The following is an 18,263-nucleotide window of genomic DNA, read 5'->3' as shown; positions in this document are numbered from 1 at the left end:
AGATAGAGTTCAATTTTGTCAAATGTTACGATATTTTTGCACACCTTGACTGCTTCGTTACTTATGACGCTGTGTCTGCTACGATATTTATGGGAACCTTGCATGTACTCATATATTTGACGCTGTGTATGTACCGATGTATTTAAGCAGGGTGAATGTATCTATTAATTTGAGGACTTTTGTTGTACCGATATAATTGATTACTTCCGGTGTACCTATATATTTGCATATCTTCTCTGTTACGATTTATATGACGCTGACTGTACGTATAGGTTGCGTTGAATGTAAATTAAACTTTAAGAATTATTAAGCAATAATTTTATATTTGCAGTGATATCAATTTTGTTTTAAGTATACCTTACTTTTGCTATCATTCTTTTTGGAATCTTGTAAAAAATTTGGGGTATATCTAAACAATTTTGAGTTTTTAATTTTGAACGTATATTGTCTAGGACTACAAATTCAATAAAGTTACTGTAAGTTTTTTAGAGTCAAAGAGATAATTTTCGTTTGGTTGGTTTCACGAATATAAGGAAAAATACTTAACCTGTTAGATAATGGAATTCGATAGTTTTTGTGAACACTATCGTCGTTTGTGCTTATTTATTTACAAAAAAACCCTGTTGGAAATACCTTTTAAAGTAATTAAAATACGACCAATAACTTATCTGTCCCTCTACGTCACTTTCACTTTATTGTTTTCATTTATCTGTAGCCTTACTCTATGGTTAGCTATTTTCTGTCACTGTCAGTGTGAATTTCAAACATCAAGTTTAATACCACCGATATACTATTGCTTAATTTTCGCTGTTTTATGTTTATTATGTAGGTTTTCTTATTCATTTCACATAATTATTTTTAACATCATTAACTACTAGACATATATCACGCAATAGAAGTTAGTCGACGATTTCATTTTCTCAGATAAAACCTCGAAGTAACTTTCGGCATTAGTTGTGTTTCATCGACATGGCAGGGCAAGGGCATCAGTTCCCTGGTAATTTCCAGGGCAATCCCGGAGCCATGAGGACGGGATACGGCGGTGGACCAATGGGTGGCCAAATTCCACAAATGCCAAATCAGTTAACAGGTAACTTATTCTTCGACATTTGACATTGGAATTTAAATTTTTCACCCCTATATAAATTCGTTGGTTAAAAAAATATTTGATAATACAGTTTGTTACAATTGTATTTGTAATTTATTGACATTTTGTAATATTCCAGGTGTTATGGCAGGTCCAATGGGCAATGCAGGTATGGTTGGCATGGGCAATCAAATGGTACCACCTTATGGTGCAGCAATGCAAAACCAAATGGGCAACATGGCGATGGGACCACAAGTAAATAAATAAATTTTATTTTCTGTAACACTTGAATTGACAAAAAAAGAATATTTTACATTAGATGGCAGCAAAAGACTAAACTGCTTGTTTTTCATTTGATTTCATTAACAACTGCAACATTCAAAATGGTTAAGAATTTGCTATTAGATTTCATGTATGAAATTTAAAAAGTAGTATGAAGATAAAAATAATTTTATTTATTGACTGTATTATATTATTTTCATATTTGTGAGAACTCGACCTGTACCTACTAGATTGGTTAATTTCAGGGTATGGGAGTGGGTGGAGGTGTGGGGCCAGGTGCTGCTATGGTACAACAAGTTGTACAACAACAAGGTAAAGATTTTTTTGTAAGAATGTCTAAATATTAATATCTTAAAGAAATATAGATTTCTTTAAAATAACATAAGTTTGGAGGTGAGATTAGTTATCTATGCTATATTTCTATTCATTTAAATATAATAATCGTGGTGGCCCAAGGTCAATGCAGCAACTGGCGCAAAGTTAAAAGTAGCTAAGATATCTGAAAACTACTATACCACATGCCTGCTCCACAAATCAAAATAAACAATGGGTATTAACCCAACAGAGTATTGCCCAGATTGTTGCTGGCTAATCAATTCAAATGTCAAGAATGTGTTTGAATTTGCACATCAAGCAATTATGTTGAATAAAATGGTGGTTACTATATTTCACATCCCGTGATATAAATCATTATAAATTACAGCTATGCAAACTGTACCTGTGGCAGCAGCTCCTCCAGCTCCCCCCTCAGCCCCGCCACAGCAGAACAAGGATTTTAACACTGCTTCTTTGTGCAAGTAAGTTTCTAAGTTACACAGTTAACCTGATAAATGGACAATTCTTATATGTGTTAACAATTATAGGTTTGGACAAGAGACAGTTCAAGACATAGTAAGTAGAACACAAGATGTGTTTCAAACATTGAAAGCTATCCAGCCTCCGAACGGCACGCAGCACGGTGAGAACGCCAGCAACGATAAGAAAGCTAAGGTGCAGGAACAACTTCGCACGATACGTTTACTGTTCAAACGCCTAAGGTTGATATACGAGAAGTGTAATGAAACTTGCCAGGTTGAGGTATATCTATTTTTATATTATAACAAGTTTTGTCCATTGGGTATAAGCCGTTTCAAACTATTTGACAGCTCAAAGTCAGCTGCGCTTTATCCCCTGTATCCCCTGTAAAACCCCGTTACAGCTAAAATTGTGTTCTGCTGAATGACTTGAAAGAAAAACATATCTTAATTTCATTTTTGCACCCGAGACTTTAAATATTTTGGGGTGTAGCTGGATACGGGAGAAGGGCACGGCACATCGCAATGACCTCGAGCAGCCATGATATTTGAAAATAATTATACTTGGCTTGAGATTATAATTTCGAGTTGTAAAAATGACTACAGATTGTTTGAAAATTTCCAGGGTATGGAGTACACCCACATGGAAAGTCTGATACCTCTCAAAGATGAAGCTGATAATAAAACATTAGATGAAAGACGAAACACTGAGACATACAGACAAGTTTTAGAAGAAAATAACATACTTACTGAACAGGTTTGTTTGTGAATATCTCATGTATTTTATGGTAACCTGGTACTTTAATGTCAATACGTCAAATTATTTTTTATTTTTTTAAATTAATTTTTAAACTAAAGATCTTTGTTGCTGTTGTATTATGTGTTTTAATTACTTCAATCTCCCAAAATTGGTAAAACAGTAAATAAATGTTTTAACTATTTTAGTCCCTCAATTTCCATTCGACTTCACAATAACCAGCGCCACATTTCAAGGTAGCGTTTGATCACGATTTGTCAGCACGGAATAATTTTATTAATTGTAAAGATATACTGGATATAAGTTGTTTTTTAATTTCTACTTTTTTTTTAATTTAATGACCTGGTAACATAGACCTTTAGGTCATATCTTATTTGGAAAATGTTCATTATTATGGATTTAATTCCTACTTTTCAGGTGGTGTCAAAGAACAAACAACTGAAAGAGGTGATCACAAACTTGAGGACAATCATCTGGGAGATAAATGTTATGTTAACTATGAGGAGGTCATAGACTAGATATTGTCACAAATTATTTCTGCTCTTACATTATGTGTATGTTTATATAAATGTTAAATTATCATAAAAGATCATCAAAAGAAAAAGCGAATATGTGTCTACTAAACTCGTGTGTGCTAAAAAGTATAATCTGTGAAACAATACGTGTCCAAAGACACCTCACACGTCAAAATCGGTTTAACCGTTTATTTAGAGGTTACTAGCTGTCGCCCGCGACTTTGTCCGCGCGGGATTATAAAATAGATGTTGGCCGATTCTCAGACCTACTCAATATGCTCACAAAATTTCATGAGAATCGGTCAAGCCGTTTCGGAGGAGTATGGGAATGAAAATTGTGACACGAGAATTTTATACATAAGATAATGGAATTGAGATTCATACAAAATGTTGTATGTATACATACAAACATTCTTACATAAAACATTACCCTCCATTTAGTCAGGTTTGAACGACATAAAGTATTGCAGACGTGTCAGATAAAATGCATTCGTTTCGAAGCGATTCCATAGCGAACTTCAAAAATGTATGGGAATGACGTGCGGCAATCACGTGACTTATCGAAAGTTGTTGTCAGTTCCTTACATTTTTGAAGTTCGTTATAGAATCACTTAGGAGCGAATGCACTTTATCTAACCCCCTAATTCCTCTAGTGTCAAATAAGTTGTTTTAATGTAAATAGATTGTTATATAAAATTATAGATAAAGAATTGTTATTTTAAGGAAAACATATTTGTAAGTAATTTGGTTGTAAATAATGAAACTGAATAAATAAAGTACGTCCCATCGTATCGTTTAATTTTTTCTTTTACTGACATTCCTATTTTCACCAAATATTAATATTTGCACGGACGCTTTTTAAATGTCACGTTAAAACAGCGCCTGCTGCTCTCAAGCAGTGAACTATAATCAGTCTTTTCTTTTGCGAAGGACTCAAAATGCAACATTACAAGATAAATAAGCGTCGCGTTTTAAAGCACTGCCATATGAAAAGATACACGGAAATGTGTTTTTTTGTTCTAACGGGTCCGAATAGGGGCTTAATCATTGCTCATTTATCTTATTTTTTATCTGTGTTTTTTATTTAAGAGTAGAAAGGTCCAATCTAAATATGATAACGTTTGTAAAGAAAATGAAAAATTAAAATTTTTATTTAATTTATTTGAAAAAAAAAATATAATTTACATAAGTTGTGTTTGTCTAAATTAATTAAGACTCTAGTATATTTAATTTAAATTATAATATAAAGCAGATGGCAAGCATTTTTAATAGTTATTTCAAAGGTACAACTTAGACTTTATTCTTTAAAACAAAATATGTAACTGCATAAGAAAGTTAATACCAAATATTTATTTTAATCCCCTCAAATATCAACCACATATTGTCAAGTTAAATACTTGCAATAGAGATTTTATTTTTATTATTTAACTTTTTCTTACAACAATATTAACACAGTGTACTTTGTTGTATGATAAAATAGTATATATAAAAATGATTTAAGTACAACGTCTATCTGCGTTCGCTAGGTTTAACTACTTCAGTGGCTTTCTTTTTCTTGTCTAGAAACTTTTTTTCGTAGTGATGCTCTTCTGGTTCTAATACCACGTCGGGCTGTGCCTGGTCAGCTTGATCTGGTATTTCTGGTGCGGCATCCACAAGTTTACCAGCGCTCCTGCCAGCTGGTAATGCGTGGAAGGCTTCAGCTAGTTCTGGATTGATCTCCTCCAGCGGTGTGTCTCCAGATCTGATGTAGACGGGTACGTAGCCAGGCACTGGAGGTAAGAACTGCCATTTTGGTCGCGCCTCTGGAAATATAATTTTTTTTATTGCTTTGAAACAAAATCCTAATTAAATACATTTCTTTTGATGAAATGCCACGTATTTTATGCTACCCAAATTTAATAAAGAAGGAGGTAAGCTAGGGTTGCTACACACAGCTAGCTTTTAAGCTTTGTTTTTGCAGCTAACGGTCTGTCCTTTAACTACTGATAATACGTTAGCGATTTGGATCGAATGTCTTTCAATATCTATAATCAATTAAGACTTAATTTTATGTGTTCAGTCAATTTGGAATGAATGATTAATCATGAGTCGAGTATGACATTTTAGAACAACTGTACATTAGAGAAACCTGTTGGACGTTAGCGGTAATTCGATTTACATAAAAGCTTTTAATGATTCCTTTAATTTGTCTTGTATTAAGTAAGACCGTTTAATGATTTTATATAGGAAATGGACTATAGCTTCGGTTTTAATCGATAGATTATTTATGTCGACACATTTCGTTTTTCTAGAGAATTAGTAATGTTTTGATTGAATATTTCTCATCGCCATATTTTTTTTACATTCGAAATAGCTGTCGTCCGATATCCGTCCGCGTCAAATTAATTCTTCAAGAGTACGCTCTACATTTATGCCACTTATCGACGAGATCCGTTTAGCCGTTATGAATATTTTCAAACAAACATCCATTCATCTATTCGTCCATCTATCCAAACATTCGCATTTATATTAACAGTAAGATTTTAGGTTAGGTATGTACATTACCACTTAATATTGTTAGTGATATTCAAAATGATGACATTGAGTTAAGTGTTATCATATTAGTTATTAAAATTGAGCGTAAACTTTTCCTATAATATTAACATAGGTTAATGGCGAATGCTATCGCTTGACCCGCTGTCCGGACGGGAGTAAACACGCTAATGCAACGTGCATCGTAAATTTGCTAATAGATAATGGGATAGACGAGTCTGCTTGTACAGACGTTTTCCTTGTTAACGGTCGTTCAACTTGGTACTGTCGATTTATCAATACTGTGCAGAATCTAGATTGTTGGTAACTCTTTATTGATGTTTAAAAATAAAGTACCGTCTCATAAAATATTGAGAGTTTTAATTAACCAATGACACACAAATACACTTACTATGATACGAGATGAGAACGTCAACTAATTATAAATTTTCTTTGCAAAATTCCGTTCCTAAGAAAAATATTGGGGTTTATTTCAAATAAAGACGATGTTTAAAGGAAATGTTAGAGGCATTTTGATCTGTGTGGATTTCCAAGAAGCCGAGTTAGAAGAACACGTACACTTAATTAATAAGTTTGAATGTTCGATATATTGTAAATATTAATGAATTGACATCACTACAATACTGTATTGAATCCTATAGCTGTATTGGAATTAACAATAATCGTCTTGTTTTTTAAAGTACATCCCTGGAGTAAGGAATCTTTGTGTAGCCTTTTAAACAAATGGTACCGGATTTAGGTTTAGCTTTGCGTTGACTATGTGTTCGAGTATAAGTGTATGTATAATTACGATGAAATTTCACTTTGTTAGTTAAACATTTGCTTAGATTTAACTTGGTGTAAGTGATTTTGTATTAGCTTTTACAAACAGTAGTCTGAGATAAGGTGCACTAGCACAAGTATACACTTGTCTTAAGAGGTTCTTCTCAGGATTTATTTATTCCAAAATGTATTTAACAACATAATCCTTTAGTTTGTCATAAAAGATTTCATCAAAAATGCCAAATACGTCTTCGTTTTATCAATCGAAAACCTAGTTTGAATACATTCTTTCAATACTTAACAAAATAATGCGTTTATGAGTACATTTTTTGTAACAAATCTAAAATTGAGTTTGATAACGGTACAACAGCGGAGCATGGCCGCGAGATTTGTCTAACTGTACTGTTCAAGCACCCAATTTACACGTTGCTTTCATATACCACGCTAACAAGAAGTTATCGAGTTATGTTAGTAGACTAAATATTTCGTTTTGTAGTTCAATACTGGCACAATGAATGTCTTCGCCAATGAGGTTGCATATGTCTACGAAAAATGGTAATAGACGCACGAAGACGGACACAATCCCTTAACTTAAACTCTTAACCTCTGAATGTTTTGGCAGTTGAAACAAACGGTTACACATTCCAATTTGTTAGAATAGATTGCTTTTGTCGTATGTTATTCGGCAATAAGATAAATAATTAGTTGTCTGTACGTTGTACAGTTTGGGACTTTTATACTTTTTATTGGTGTCAATTCTGATAAAATAAAGCCATACTGAAATGAAATGGACGCGTAGGCGTATATGGCAGTGCTAACTGGTCTGGTTGGCCAGTTAGCTATCACTTAAGCTGTAGTAAACCAGATAGGGCCTCAGCAAAACTAAAGTTAACTGATCAAGAATCACTAAAATAATAATTTTGATTAACATCCACGAGAAATCCATTAAGAGTATATATAACGGTTTGTTTTGACTTGAAAACTTTTTGCTCGTCAAATTAACTGTAGCCTCTGGTTTTTTGTTGCAATAAGAATATTATTTTTAACCTAATACTGTTTATTTTTAAGGAACAAAATAGAATGCCAGTGTGATTTTGTTTCGTGAAAGTATGATTTTGATGGATTGACGTCCGTTGTACATATGCGTTCCGATTCCAAAGCGCTTTGTGATGACCTATGTCCATTAATCTACGGAAAATTGTGAAGTAATTCACGAATACATAAACATAATAATCGAAATAATACAATAACGTTTGTCGATTAGTATGTTGGTTTGATTGATGATTAAAGTGACATTTTAGACTGTAGATATTTTTGTGCAATCAAAAATATCATTAACTAACAATATCTATCTAATTAACCTTAAAAACTTCGAGATATTTTATACAAATTGTCGAATAGTTGAGTTTAATTTTAAACAAATGTGTTTTTTCGTATAAGAGAAGGGAGCAAACGAGCTGCGGGAACACCGATGTGATCAACGATACCCATGGATATCTGCAACACCAGAGGAACTGCAGATGAGTTGCCGGCCTTTAAGGATATGGTATCGCTTCTTGAAGGTCCCTATTCATAGGGATGTGGGAAAAAACTACAAGACTTCAGTCTTGAAGTTTTTTTATCGTTCAGGCATCAACCTAAAAGTTTATCTACGAATAGTATATAGAATTGTAGAAACAAATCACTATCTGTTTGGTTAATCAGAACGTCGAGGTTAAGACATGATCAATTCTAGCTTCTACCTTTGTCATTTGAAGTGTTTGTATAATGCAATGCAATAACAAAGGCCAATAACAAATAAAGATGTCAATGTTATGTTGAATTGTTGATTGTTATTTGAACAACAAAGAAATAGTAATCTTGATTTTTGACTACCCTTACAGCATTGAGACAAGAGAGACGAGAAACCTATGCATTGGGTGGACTATTCGATTATATAGATGTGATTAAATTATACATAATTGAAGACAAATATTTGTATAAGATTGAAATAGACATCCGCACATCTAATTATAAAAACAACAAACACCCTGACGTTTGATTTTCAAGGATAAGCGGATTCCAATTAAATTTAAATATTGATAAATGTTCATAACAAATAACGGTAGTTGATTTGCGGTAGTTATTTCTGTTGATTGTTATTTCATGCTCACAGAGAGTTTATTAGTATTATAATAGAAATGCATATTTTTAAGTTTCAGGCATTTATGCTAGAAACCGCACGCATCGTGAGAAGGTTTCTGTTTCTTCAGCCCAGACCAATGGTTGTTTGAGTCATGGAATTCCGCAGTCGTTGTCTATTTAAGCTTATTGTGCTTTTAAAATATAGAAAATTAATCCATAAATAAACCTCTATGTATTTTAGATGTGCCAATAGTCTAATAGTTAGGCGGTACGGACTACCGCCCGTGGTTTCGAAAATTTGACTATTGTCGTAAACCATTTCCTATCACAGGCATATTTAAATAAAAAAAAACTACTAATATTTTAATATTACAAAAAATAACCATTGAATCTTAATAGATTTTGTTAAAAGCCATCATAGAATTTTGAAAAAGCTTACTCAGGCACCGTATCTATGCGAGTCCTTAACGGGTAGTGTCCGTAACGGGAGAGTCATTGTCCTGTCCAGTGGTGTGTAAACTCGCCTCGGAACGGGTTCATCGTGTTTGTTTTTGCATTATTATAAAATTCCAATTACCATCCGGTGGTAGGGGGGCAATGTGTATCGTTCGACACGATACGTATACATTGCTGGGAAACCTAACTTGGATGTACTTTCACGTCTAACTTTCACAGCAATGGAAATGATTCGGTTAAATGTTATCATGCCACCTGTTGATTGTATTTAAAGTGAGTCAGGTCAATTATTTTTTTATATCGCCGGACCACTGGCAGTTTCGACTTCGTGGTCAAGAGCTTCTTTTTGGTCGAGACTCGAAATCTTTCTTAGAATAAAGATGATATCAGTTCGCGATATTTTCGATGAGTTTTAGGATTTTAATATATTAAATATCCGCGTCATTTTATGTTTGAAAAGGTTAATAATAAGGATTTAACATAAAGATGACTCTACATTGTGAATAGGTGCTAGTCTCTTGCATTGGAAAATGGACTCTTGCATAAGTTTTACTAAATATTAACTCAATTTAAGATAATTATAAACTGCAATATAAACAATATTACAAAAGCGAATATTACGTAATCAGTTAAGATCTATTCTATAGGGTGTCCCAAAAGGTTACGTACAAAGGTAGGGGGATGATAGGGGTGGTCACAAGGGTCACCAGAAAAATAAAATAAAGATTCCCCTCTGGGTATTAAAATAAAATGAATGGTATTTTTTAGAAACTTAAAAATTTTACACCTTCTGGGGCAATTTTAATTTTCTTTAAAATCTTTGTCAGTTGTATTGTTTTTTTTATTTCATATTGATAAAGTTTTATTGACGATAACATAGTAGTTTTTTTTAAATATAGCAATATTTGTTGGTCATCGGCTACAAAATTGCCCCAGAAGGTGTAAAATTTTTAAGTTTTTAAAAAATGCCATTTATTTTTTTTAATACCCAGAGGGGAATTTTTATTTTATTTTTCTGGTGACCCTTGTGACCACCCCTATCATCCCCCTTCCTATGTACGTAACCTTTTGGGACACCCTGTATATTCTTTAGAATAATAATAAATGATAGGTCTTTCTTTATTTTTAATTATAATTGTGAGTAACGGTGTTGGGTACATAATTACTAAGTCTTTGTTATGTATTATATCGATGTATATACATTATGTAGTAGTCAGTTGTTCCGAATAAAAAAAAATAGGTAAAAGCATAGAATAAATAATTATAAGCCTGTTCTCTTTGATTATCTTCCTATTCCTTAGTAAAAATAAGACATAATCTTTTTTTTTTTTAAGTTATGCAACATAACGGTTAGTGTTTTACGTACGCATTTGGCAAAATGTCAGGGCTATATTAATTAAATTGTTAGTTATTCAAATAAATATTTCTAAGGTTATTTTTTCTTCAATTGAAAGTTATGGATATTGTAATATTAAAATTGTGATTAAAAGCTTTTCGTATTAGATCATGTGAAAAGATTCAAATAATTTAAATGCACACATAATACAAAATTACTTTATTAATTTGTTAAGAACATTTACCTGTAGCATGTCTTTTATTTTAATTTGTTATTCAAAGAAATTCTTATGCGTGTTTTTATGAGTTTTAAAATGTAGTTGGACTTGTATTAATAAAAATGACGTAAGAATTTGTTTCTACTGAATTTGTTATATATTTGTGAATTTTAATTTTGTAATTTCAGTAAGCTTCAATTAATAATTATTAGAAATCAATGGTAATGGTTTCATCCTATAAAATACAAAAGAAAATTCCGATAGAGAAACGTTTTTCGGAGATAAATGGACTATTATTGACTGATCGACAAGCTTTTGATTTAAGGTTATATTCTGTTGTTCAGCAGTTAATGCTGGAAAAAGCTCCAATGTTCATTAAAATTAATACTTGAGTTTTAATAAATTATTAAAATCTATTAAAGTTAATGACATACACTAAAAGCTTTTATATTTAGATTACTATGTGTTATCGTTAAATTTTACACAACATTTACGATCAAAAACATCCATAACAATAAAAAACTTAATCTTCTATTCACACTTTTTGCGATTTACAATGAATAGGCTTTAATTGATATTATAATGAATATTATTTTACAATAGAAAAAAAACCCGAAGCAACCATGATCTCGACTTCACGGAGCTCACGACCCAAACCGCCGTGACTCGGAATTATAAATAAGTTTGCTTATGCATCGATTTGCGTGTCATCTTTTTTTTGTTTTTAAATTATTTAATGATATATCTTTGTTTTATTCAATCGCATTTATATACTAATAAATCAAAATGCCTACACAATAACCCATTATTATAAATTAAGAGCCTTATAACTTACTATTGAATATTTGCCAGTATTTTTATCACTTAAGCTACTAAAGAACAAATATTATTAAAATATAACGTAGCCTTAATGCTGGCTGAAATTTTGATTATAACTAAACTAATATATAAACACGGCTAGGCACTCACGTATATTCGTCCGGTGGCGACACCGAAGAGTTTCGAGCCCATCGGGGGCCCTTCATCTGGGTACTGGTATTACTTCGCGGACGCGGCCCGTCGCTCACACCCCTGACTACCCACTCACTGAAGGGTCCCCGATGGGCTCGAAACTAGTCGGTGCCGCCACCGGACGAATAAACGTGAGTGTTAAGCCGTGTTTATATATCAGTTTAGTATAATGTCACACGAAAGTTTGAATAATTGATTATAACTAAATATCAAATTATAAACATATTTTTAACGGTCGGATTTTGGAGTAAGATGAGATATGTTAATGCCTCTTTAAGGCTTTACCTATAGGACTGTATCGCTGTAGTTAACGACCACATTTAAAGTCATATAGTATCTTAAGCAGTCATTAACCATTTAAGAACTCTGATTATGCTATATAGTTATAGAGCCAAAGCTCTCTTGTGTCTATACTCTATACTATGTATGTTTGGTTTATATTTAAACATAAAACGTTATATTTTACAGTGAATACGCAATGAAAACTCACGTTTATTTTGTAAACGAAAGTTGTGCCAGTTTTATCAACCGTTATTTTCAATCAACTATCCCCTTAGGGCTTTGATGTGAATGTTGTTATACTTTTAATTGTTTCCAATTTCAAAATAACGGAACATTTATCGTGTTTACTTGTCTGTTTGTTTAATTGATTGGTTACATGCAGCATGCTATGTCGTGTATTTTTGTTAGTTACAAGCAGAGCATGCAAAGTAATCATTCATTTTATAATTAAGCTATTTACGTGTAAGATTTCAATTGTTAATGCGTGTGTTAGTAATCGCATATCCTGATCGTAAAAAATATATTTCTTACTCATTAAACTATTCATATCATCGGAATATGTCGGCTCGAAAATAGTCGGTGCCGCCACCGGCCGAATATACGTGAGTGTTTAGCCGTTTTCATATAAGTTTCTTACTAATATTATAATGCGATTGTATAGATAGATGAATGAGTTTTTATTAGAAGGTATCTTTAGAACAACTGCATGGATCTCGCTGAAATTTGGTACAGATGTAGAACATAGTCTGTAAGAACACAAAGGCTACTAATTTTTTTTCAGCGCGGACTGTGTCGCGGGCGACGGCTAGATAAACTTATTATTTGAAATCGTAATTAAAATTGATACGTATTTTCTTGCTATATGTAAGATCGGTTATACGTTACTAATTAAATAAATGCAATAGTTTTGACGTCTTTTTGAAGGTATCCCTGAAACGGCTCAATGGATCACGCTGAAATTTGGCATAGATGTTATACTGTCTGGAAGAATATATAGGTTACTACAAATTAAGTTTTTTCTTAATTCTACGTGGACGGAGTCGCGAAAAAATGGTAGTATTATTAATTTAATCTTATTGTTAATAGCACTTCCGAGTTGAATCTATTAAAATAGTTTTATTTTCCTATTATATTGTAAATGCGTTGATATCTAAGAGTGATAAATATTGTATTCAATATTTTAATATACAGTTAAATATTGAATGATTTATATAGAATTATTCTCATATTCTATTTATCTAACGCGGAAATAATAAAAATTATAATAATAATAATATTCGTTTTCCAGCAAATGCATGAATCATATTTAATTTCTAGAATTTTTAATATAATAAATTAAAAAGTTGTAAATTAATAATTATTTTGTTTTCTTTGCGAGCATCTAATATTTTCATTGCTAAATAATTAATAAATAGTTTTAGCCAATATATATTTTTTTATTTTAACAAAAAAAAACTCACCAATAATCACCAAGCACAAAGCACAGATGAGAACCAATGATTTGTACATTATTACTATATAAATAATAGACAAGAAGAGTGAACGGGCTACGACGTCGACGGCAGGGCGCGGAGTGATGCGCCGGACCACAGAACCGGATTAAAAACACCGGCGTCGCGTCGCCGCCCTAGAACGGTACCGGCCAACCTGTAGGATGCAGCTTTCCTCCACAATACTATCTATAAATGAACTATTTTCTTGATTAAAAATAAGAACCATATTTGTAAAATATCTATTTGAGCAAGTACATATATATTGAATAGCAATTTTTACAACCTACAAAATCAGGAGTCGCAATTTTTTTTTTGGTAAAAACGAGAAATGTTTAGATGTTTGCACAAATTGTTCCAATGCAATAAAAATGTTTAAATATCAAATTAAAAACAGTTCATCATAAATCTATTGATTCGCATTGCGATGCTAAAACAATGTATAACGAATTTTTAATTTTATTATGACGCGTTTCATGAATTTAATATTTTTAACTGGCGATTAATACAGAGTCAGTAATTTCAAACCATTAAGTAAACATTAAACAACGGTTATCCTCAAGCACTTTTAATTTATTTAAGCAGCTTCAAAAAACTTGGTTTAATTTATTTTAGTAAATCCATGTGGACACAAGTCATGGGAGATTTTACAATTGTAGTTAGGTTAGGGTGTTTTGCAAAAAAAAATTTAAATTATCTTGAAATCTTATTTATTTTAAAACTTAATATAATAATAATAATAAGCCTTTATTCAGATACATTTCGTTACATTACATTATTTAAAGTTTAAGTTAAGTTAGTATTTAAGTTTATATCTGTTTGTCCCATGTGGACAAATCCTCTTCGGAATTCTTCCATTCTTCTCTTATTAGCCTTCATAGACCAGGACTGTCCCGCCACTGCTTTTATCTAGTCTTCCCATCTTTTGAGTTGTCTTCCCCGTTTTCTTTTACCGCTTTTTGAATACCAGCAAAACTTAAAAAAATCATTAAATGCAGACTTAAACTAATTGTACTTTCATATCTCTAAGACGTATGTAACATGTATCGATTTATTTTAAAGCTTGTTTTCATGTGAGTTACTTGTGACAAGTAAATAGCTTGCAATTCGTTAACATAAATATTTAACAGTCGACTGAAAGCTGTAGAAAGTTGGAATAATGTGGATTTTCCTTTTGTACGACTCTATAGTCGTTTTAGACTTCAACATAGATTCTTTAGTTTACGATATGCACTTAACAACCAACAATACATGCTTATATTTAACTCTCTTGGTAAAATGTTGCCATATTAACTATACTAATTTACTCAAAAATAAAAGCTTTACATCGAAGTTGTTAAACTATTTCTTTTAGTAGAATTTGTAGTTAGATTTTTGCAAAAAAAAATAATGTTTCATCTAATTTTGTTACGAAACTTTATCAATTTATGAAAAAAAAACTTTTTAATTTTTTTTTAATACCATATTTATTTATAATTTCTGCGGACCATACGCATTAGTCAGACTTTATTAATGAAAAATATTTTTTTCTATTCATAAGGAATTTAACACCATGTAGGTACTTATTTTTTTTATCTGGAAACAACAACACATGACTTTCAAATCAACACTATAAAATGTTTATTTTCCAATCAATGTTTAATAAATCGAGTCACTGAACAACTTTCTTGGTATGGATCTTTGGTATTTAAGAAGACAAAAGAAACTGGGACTTTGCAAAAAGTTGAACTGAAACTAGAAATTGTAACGTCATTAAGTGTACAAAGTCGATTCAATAATCTGCAATAAAGATCTCACTGCCGGTTTAAGATGGTAAGTATTTGTTTGTTTTTTAACACTATTCACTTTTGTAACCTTCTTTTAAAATAATGGTTCTCTTCAGCCGATTTATTCCTTTATTGCTATTTGCAATATTGATATTAATTTTGTAAAATTAGCAAGTAGGTTAAGCTATAAATCTAAACGATAATTAAATGAAGGTCAATTGAAATAGCTAAAAAGGTGAAATGTCAGCTCTGTATCTGTGCGCTAAACAAGATAAATGCTAGTAATGTTTCTGGAATAACTTATCTTTTAATACTACCTACAATATTGGTTCGATTTGTTATTGTGCTATTGGTGCAAATTTATATATCTATTTATAGTCGGTATGTCTGAATGATTTAATTTGTTTTGTGGAGAATCTTCTTGTTTATGTTCGTTACTTGTCTAATATTAAATCTTTCTTCGCATAGTGCTGTAAATTACTAAGAAACGAACTAAATTCAGAAGTGGCACGGTTTAATTTAGCCGTTTTTATAATTTCGACATTCCATAAAACTTTTGTTAGACAGTATATTCAGAATGGGTGCATGGATCTCGCTGAAATCTGGCATAGACGTAGAACATATGGAAGAACATATAGGCTACTAATTAAGTTTTTTTTAATTCCGCGCCGTCGGAATCGCAGGCGAGATCTAGTCTTACTAATATTATAAATGCAAATGTTTAGATGGATGAATGGATGTTTGAAGGTATCTCCGGAACGGCTGAATGGATCTCGATGAAATTTGGCATGAATGAAGAAAATAGTCTGGCAGGCCACATAGGGTAATTAATTAAGTTTTTTTAATTCGCCGCGGTCGGAGTCGTGTGCGAGATCTAGTTATATTATAAAAAGGCTGTCTCAAAAATGACAAGGCTTTAGAAAATTTTAAATTACAGATGAATGGCTTTAACAAGCCTTTACACCGAGTAGCTTGTTCGGTTTAATCCGCGTTATTTTTGATTGATTGACTACGATTAGTTTAATTGGCTGTCGTGACTCGAGCCGTGGATATAATAGTGGAAGGGAAGGAGGTGAGGATTCACTGAAACATTCCTATCTAAAGACTTGTACTTCATTCAGGTTAGGGTCACTCGTGAGTCTATTATTAATACCGCTATAATTGTTTAATCTTAATCATTAATAAAAATAAAAAAAAGAAAACTAATATAAAAAGAATGTGTTCAATAATAAATAAAAATAAGGCAAGACTTAAAGAAATAATTTGTTTTACTATCACCTGATAATCTATTTTGCATTCAATTTTAAATTAAAGAACTAAACAGTTATGTAAAAAAAGGTTTAACTGCTAACAAAGACCACAATTAAATTTAGAAAAATATAATACAGCAAATATGTTAGTTAATTTGATTGCAATGAAAACGCAGTAGGCGTTAAATTACAAATATTATGAAAGGAATTTTTAATATGAAGGTTAATCGAATTAGATAATATGCTTGTTATTTTAGATATAGTCCAAAAAAGATGATACAAAAGCACGACTTCATAAAATCCCGGGCCTTCCCGTCTTCGACCGGTACACTGTTGAACTGTTTTGTGAACTGTGAAATATCACAATGGGCTGGACCGATTTTGATGGGACTTTTTATGTGAAGATAGCATCTTTTGTGTGCGGGAGTTTTTGCTATTGCATTCTGCGCTGACGAAGTCGAGGGTGACACTTTTGGACGTCAAATACTCTATGCGGTGTTAACAAATTATTGTTTTTAGGATTCATTAGATGGATAAGTATTTTGAAATAAAATAAGTATTTGTATAAAATAATTTTATAACTATTTTTTAAATTAATGTCTATCTTAAATACAAAATGTCGCACATGCTGTATGTATGCTTTAAATATAAACATTGCACTGAGTTTACATGTTTTCTTTTATTATTACAATTAAATTTTGTTCAATTTGCAAATTCAAAAAATTACAACATACATTTTTGTTATTATGTCATAAATTAATTTAGATTTACTGTAGAATCATAGCTGAATAAATAATAAACGTTTGACATTAAAAAAATTGTTAACTTATTTATATTGTAGATTTTATAAATAATATAAAATATTCCATTTCGATGTTCCATTATACATCAAACAATAGACGTCAGCTTTTTTTGAATTAAGAAATTAATAACAAAAGAATACGATGCAAATAGTATTTGGAAGTTTTAAGATTTCAAGAAGATTGTATTCCAGACCGCAAATACTAAACGGCATAATTTCAATCTCACTTCGGTTTATATTCTTTCTGTAGTTATTAGTCGTTCGACATTTCTTATTTGCGCTTTCCATACCTGTAAAAATTTTTTTTGGAATAAGTTTTTACACAGATTTTTAGTGATATTAGATCAACTAAAATAAATTAAAAATAACCATGATAAATGCTAATTTTATTTTACTATGTGATCTACTGGATGGATTGACAAATTTAAAATCGGGTAGCAAATTTGGCATGACTTTACAGTTCTAAGGATGAAATACAAAATAATTTTTACATAATTCCATGTTTGGACTTTAAAGGTAGAATAAATATCTAACCTACAGACAGTTTCATACAAGTTTAAAGTCTAGTCTAAAGTTGATTTTCGTAATGTTATTTTGGAAATAACAACAGTGAGAGAATTCAAGTTCCCCAATAAAATATCTCTGGAGGCCTTACTTTGGTGCTCCGGATTAGGTATATATAGGTTAAATATCTATGGGTGAAAGTAATTCAGTACCATCGATACTCACGAATTGGAAGTGGCATGCGCAGTAGCCGTAGCGGTGGCCGAAGCGGTCGCCCCGCCGCCACCGTTGCC

At 31.7% G+C, this 18,263-nt stretch overlaps 3 protein-coding genes across 5 annotated transcripts in view; 1 reads left to right on the top strand and 2 right to left on the bottom strand.

Annotated features, from left to right (window-relative positions):
* The first annotated feature begins 729 nt into the window (after positions 1-729).
* MED30 (Mediator complex subunit 30) lies at positions 730-3,707 on the top strand. Of its 3 annotated transcripts, none has more exons than XM_013321006.1 (8): positions 730-825; positions 925-1,090; positions 1,227-1,342; positions 1,615-1,681; positions 2,073-2,166; positions 2,233-2,446; positions 2,789-2,920; positions 3,338-3,707. In XM_013321006.1, the coding sequence occupies exons 2-8, from the start codon at positions 970-972 to the stop codon at positions 3,431-3,433; spliced, it is 840 nt and encodes a 279-aa protein (XP_013176460.1). In that variant the 5' UTR covers positions 730-825; positions 925-969; the 3' UTR covers positions 3,434-3,707. The 3 variants fall into 3 exon arrangements, with proteins under 3 accessions (XP_013176460.1, XP_013176459.1, XP_013176461.1); XM_013321007.1 differs by having other exon boundaries at positions 746-825; positions 904-1,090; XM_013321005.1 differs by having other exon boundaries at positions 737-1,090.
* An 868-nt stretch (positions 3,708-4,575) lies between these two features.
* On the bottom strand, positions 4,576-13,723 carry LOC106124388 (uncharacterized). Its single transcript, NM_001312206.1, is given in 2 exon segments — positions 4,576-5,240; positions 13,619-13,723. Coding segments are annotated over 2 exon segments (345 nt in total). The 5' UTR covers positions 13,668-13,723; the 3' UTR covers positions 4,576-4,944.
* Positions 13,724-17,995: 4,272 nt separating this feature from the next.
* Positions 17,996-18,263, bottom strand: part of CPG10 (cuticular protein glycine-rich 10) — a 2,514-nt gene continuing 2,246 nt past the window's right edge. Inside the window, exon 4 of the mRNA XM_013320288.1 lies at positions 17,996-18,000. Coding sequence (XP_013175742.1) covers positions 17,996-18,000 — 5 coding nt within the window. The remainder of the gene's footprint in view (positions 18,001-18,263) is intronic.

The sequence above is a fragment of the Papilio xuthus genome, unplaced genomic scaffold, assembly GCF_000836235.2.
Source record: "Papilio xuthus unplaced genomic scaffold, Pxut_1.1 DF825946.1, whole genome shotgun sequence".
NCBI classification, from domain to species: Eukaryota; Metazoa; Arthropoda; class Insecta; order Lepidoptera; family Papilionidae; genus Papilio; species Papilio xuthus.
The sequence above is the reverse complement of the archived record's forward strand: the minus strand, read 5'-3'. Positions and strand labels throughout refer to the sequence as shown.

What these genes read in the sequence shown, in the direction of transcription:
- MED30 (XM_013321006.1), top strand. Translation starts at nt 970, where the DNA reads ATGGCAGGGCAAGGGCATCAGTTCCCTGGTAATTTCCAGGGCAATCCC. An exon ending in ACAAGTTGTACAACAACAAG is followed by an intron (nt 1,682 to 2,072) that starts GTAAAGATTTTT and finishes TATAAATTACAG; the next exon opens with CTATGCAAACTGTACCTGTG. An exon ending in ATAACATACTTACTGAACAG is followed by an intron (nt 2,921 to 3,337) that starts GTTTGTTTGTGA and finishes CCTACTTTTCAG; the next exon opens with GTGGTGTCAAAGAACAAACA.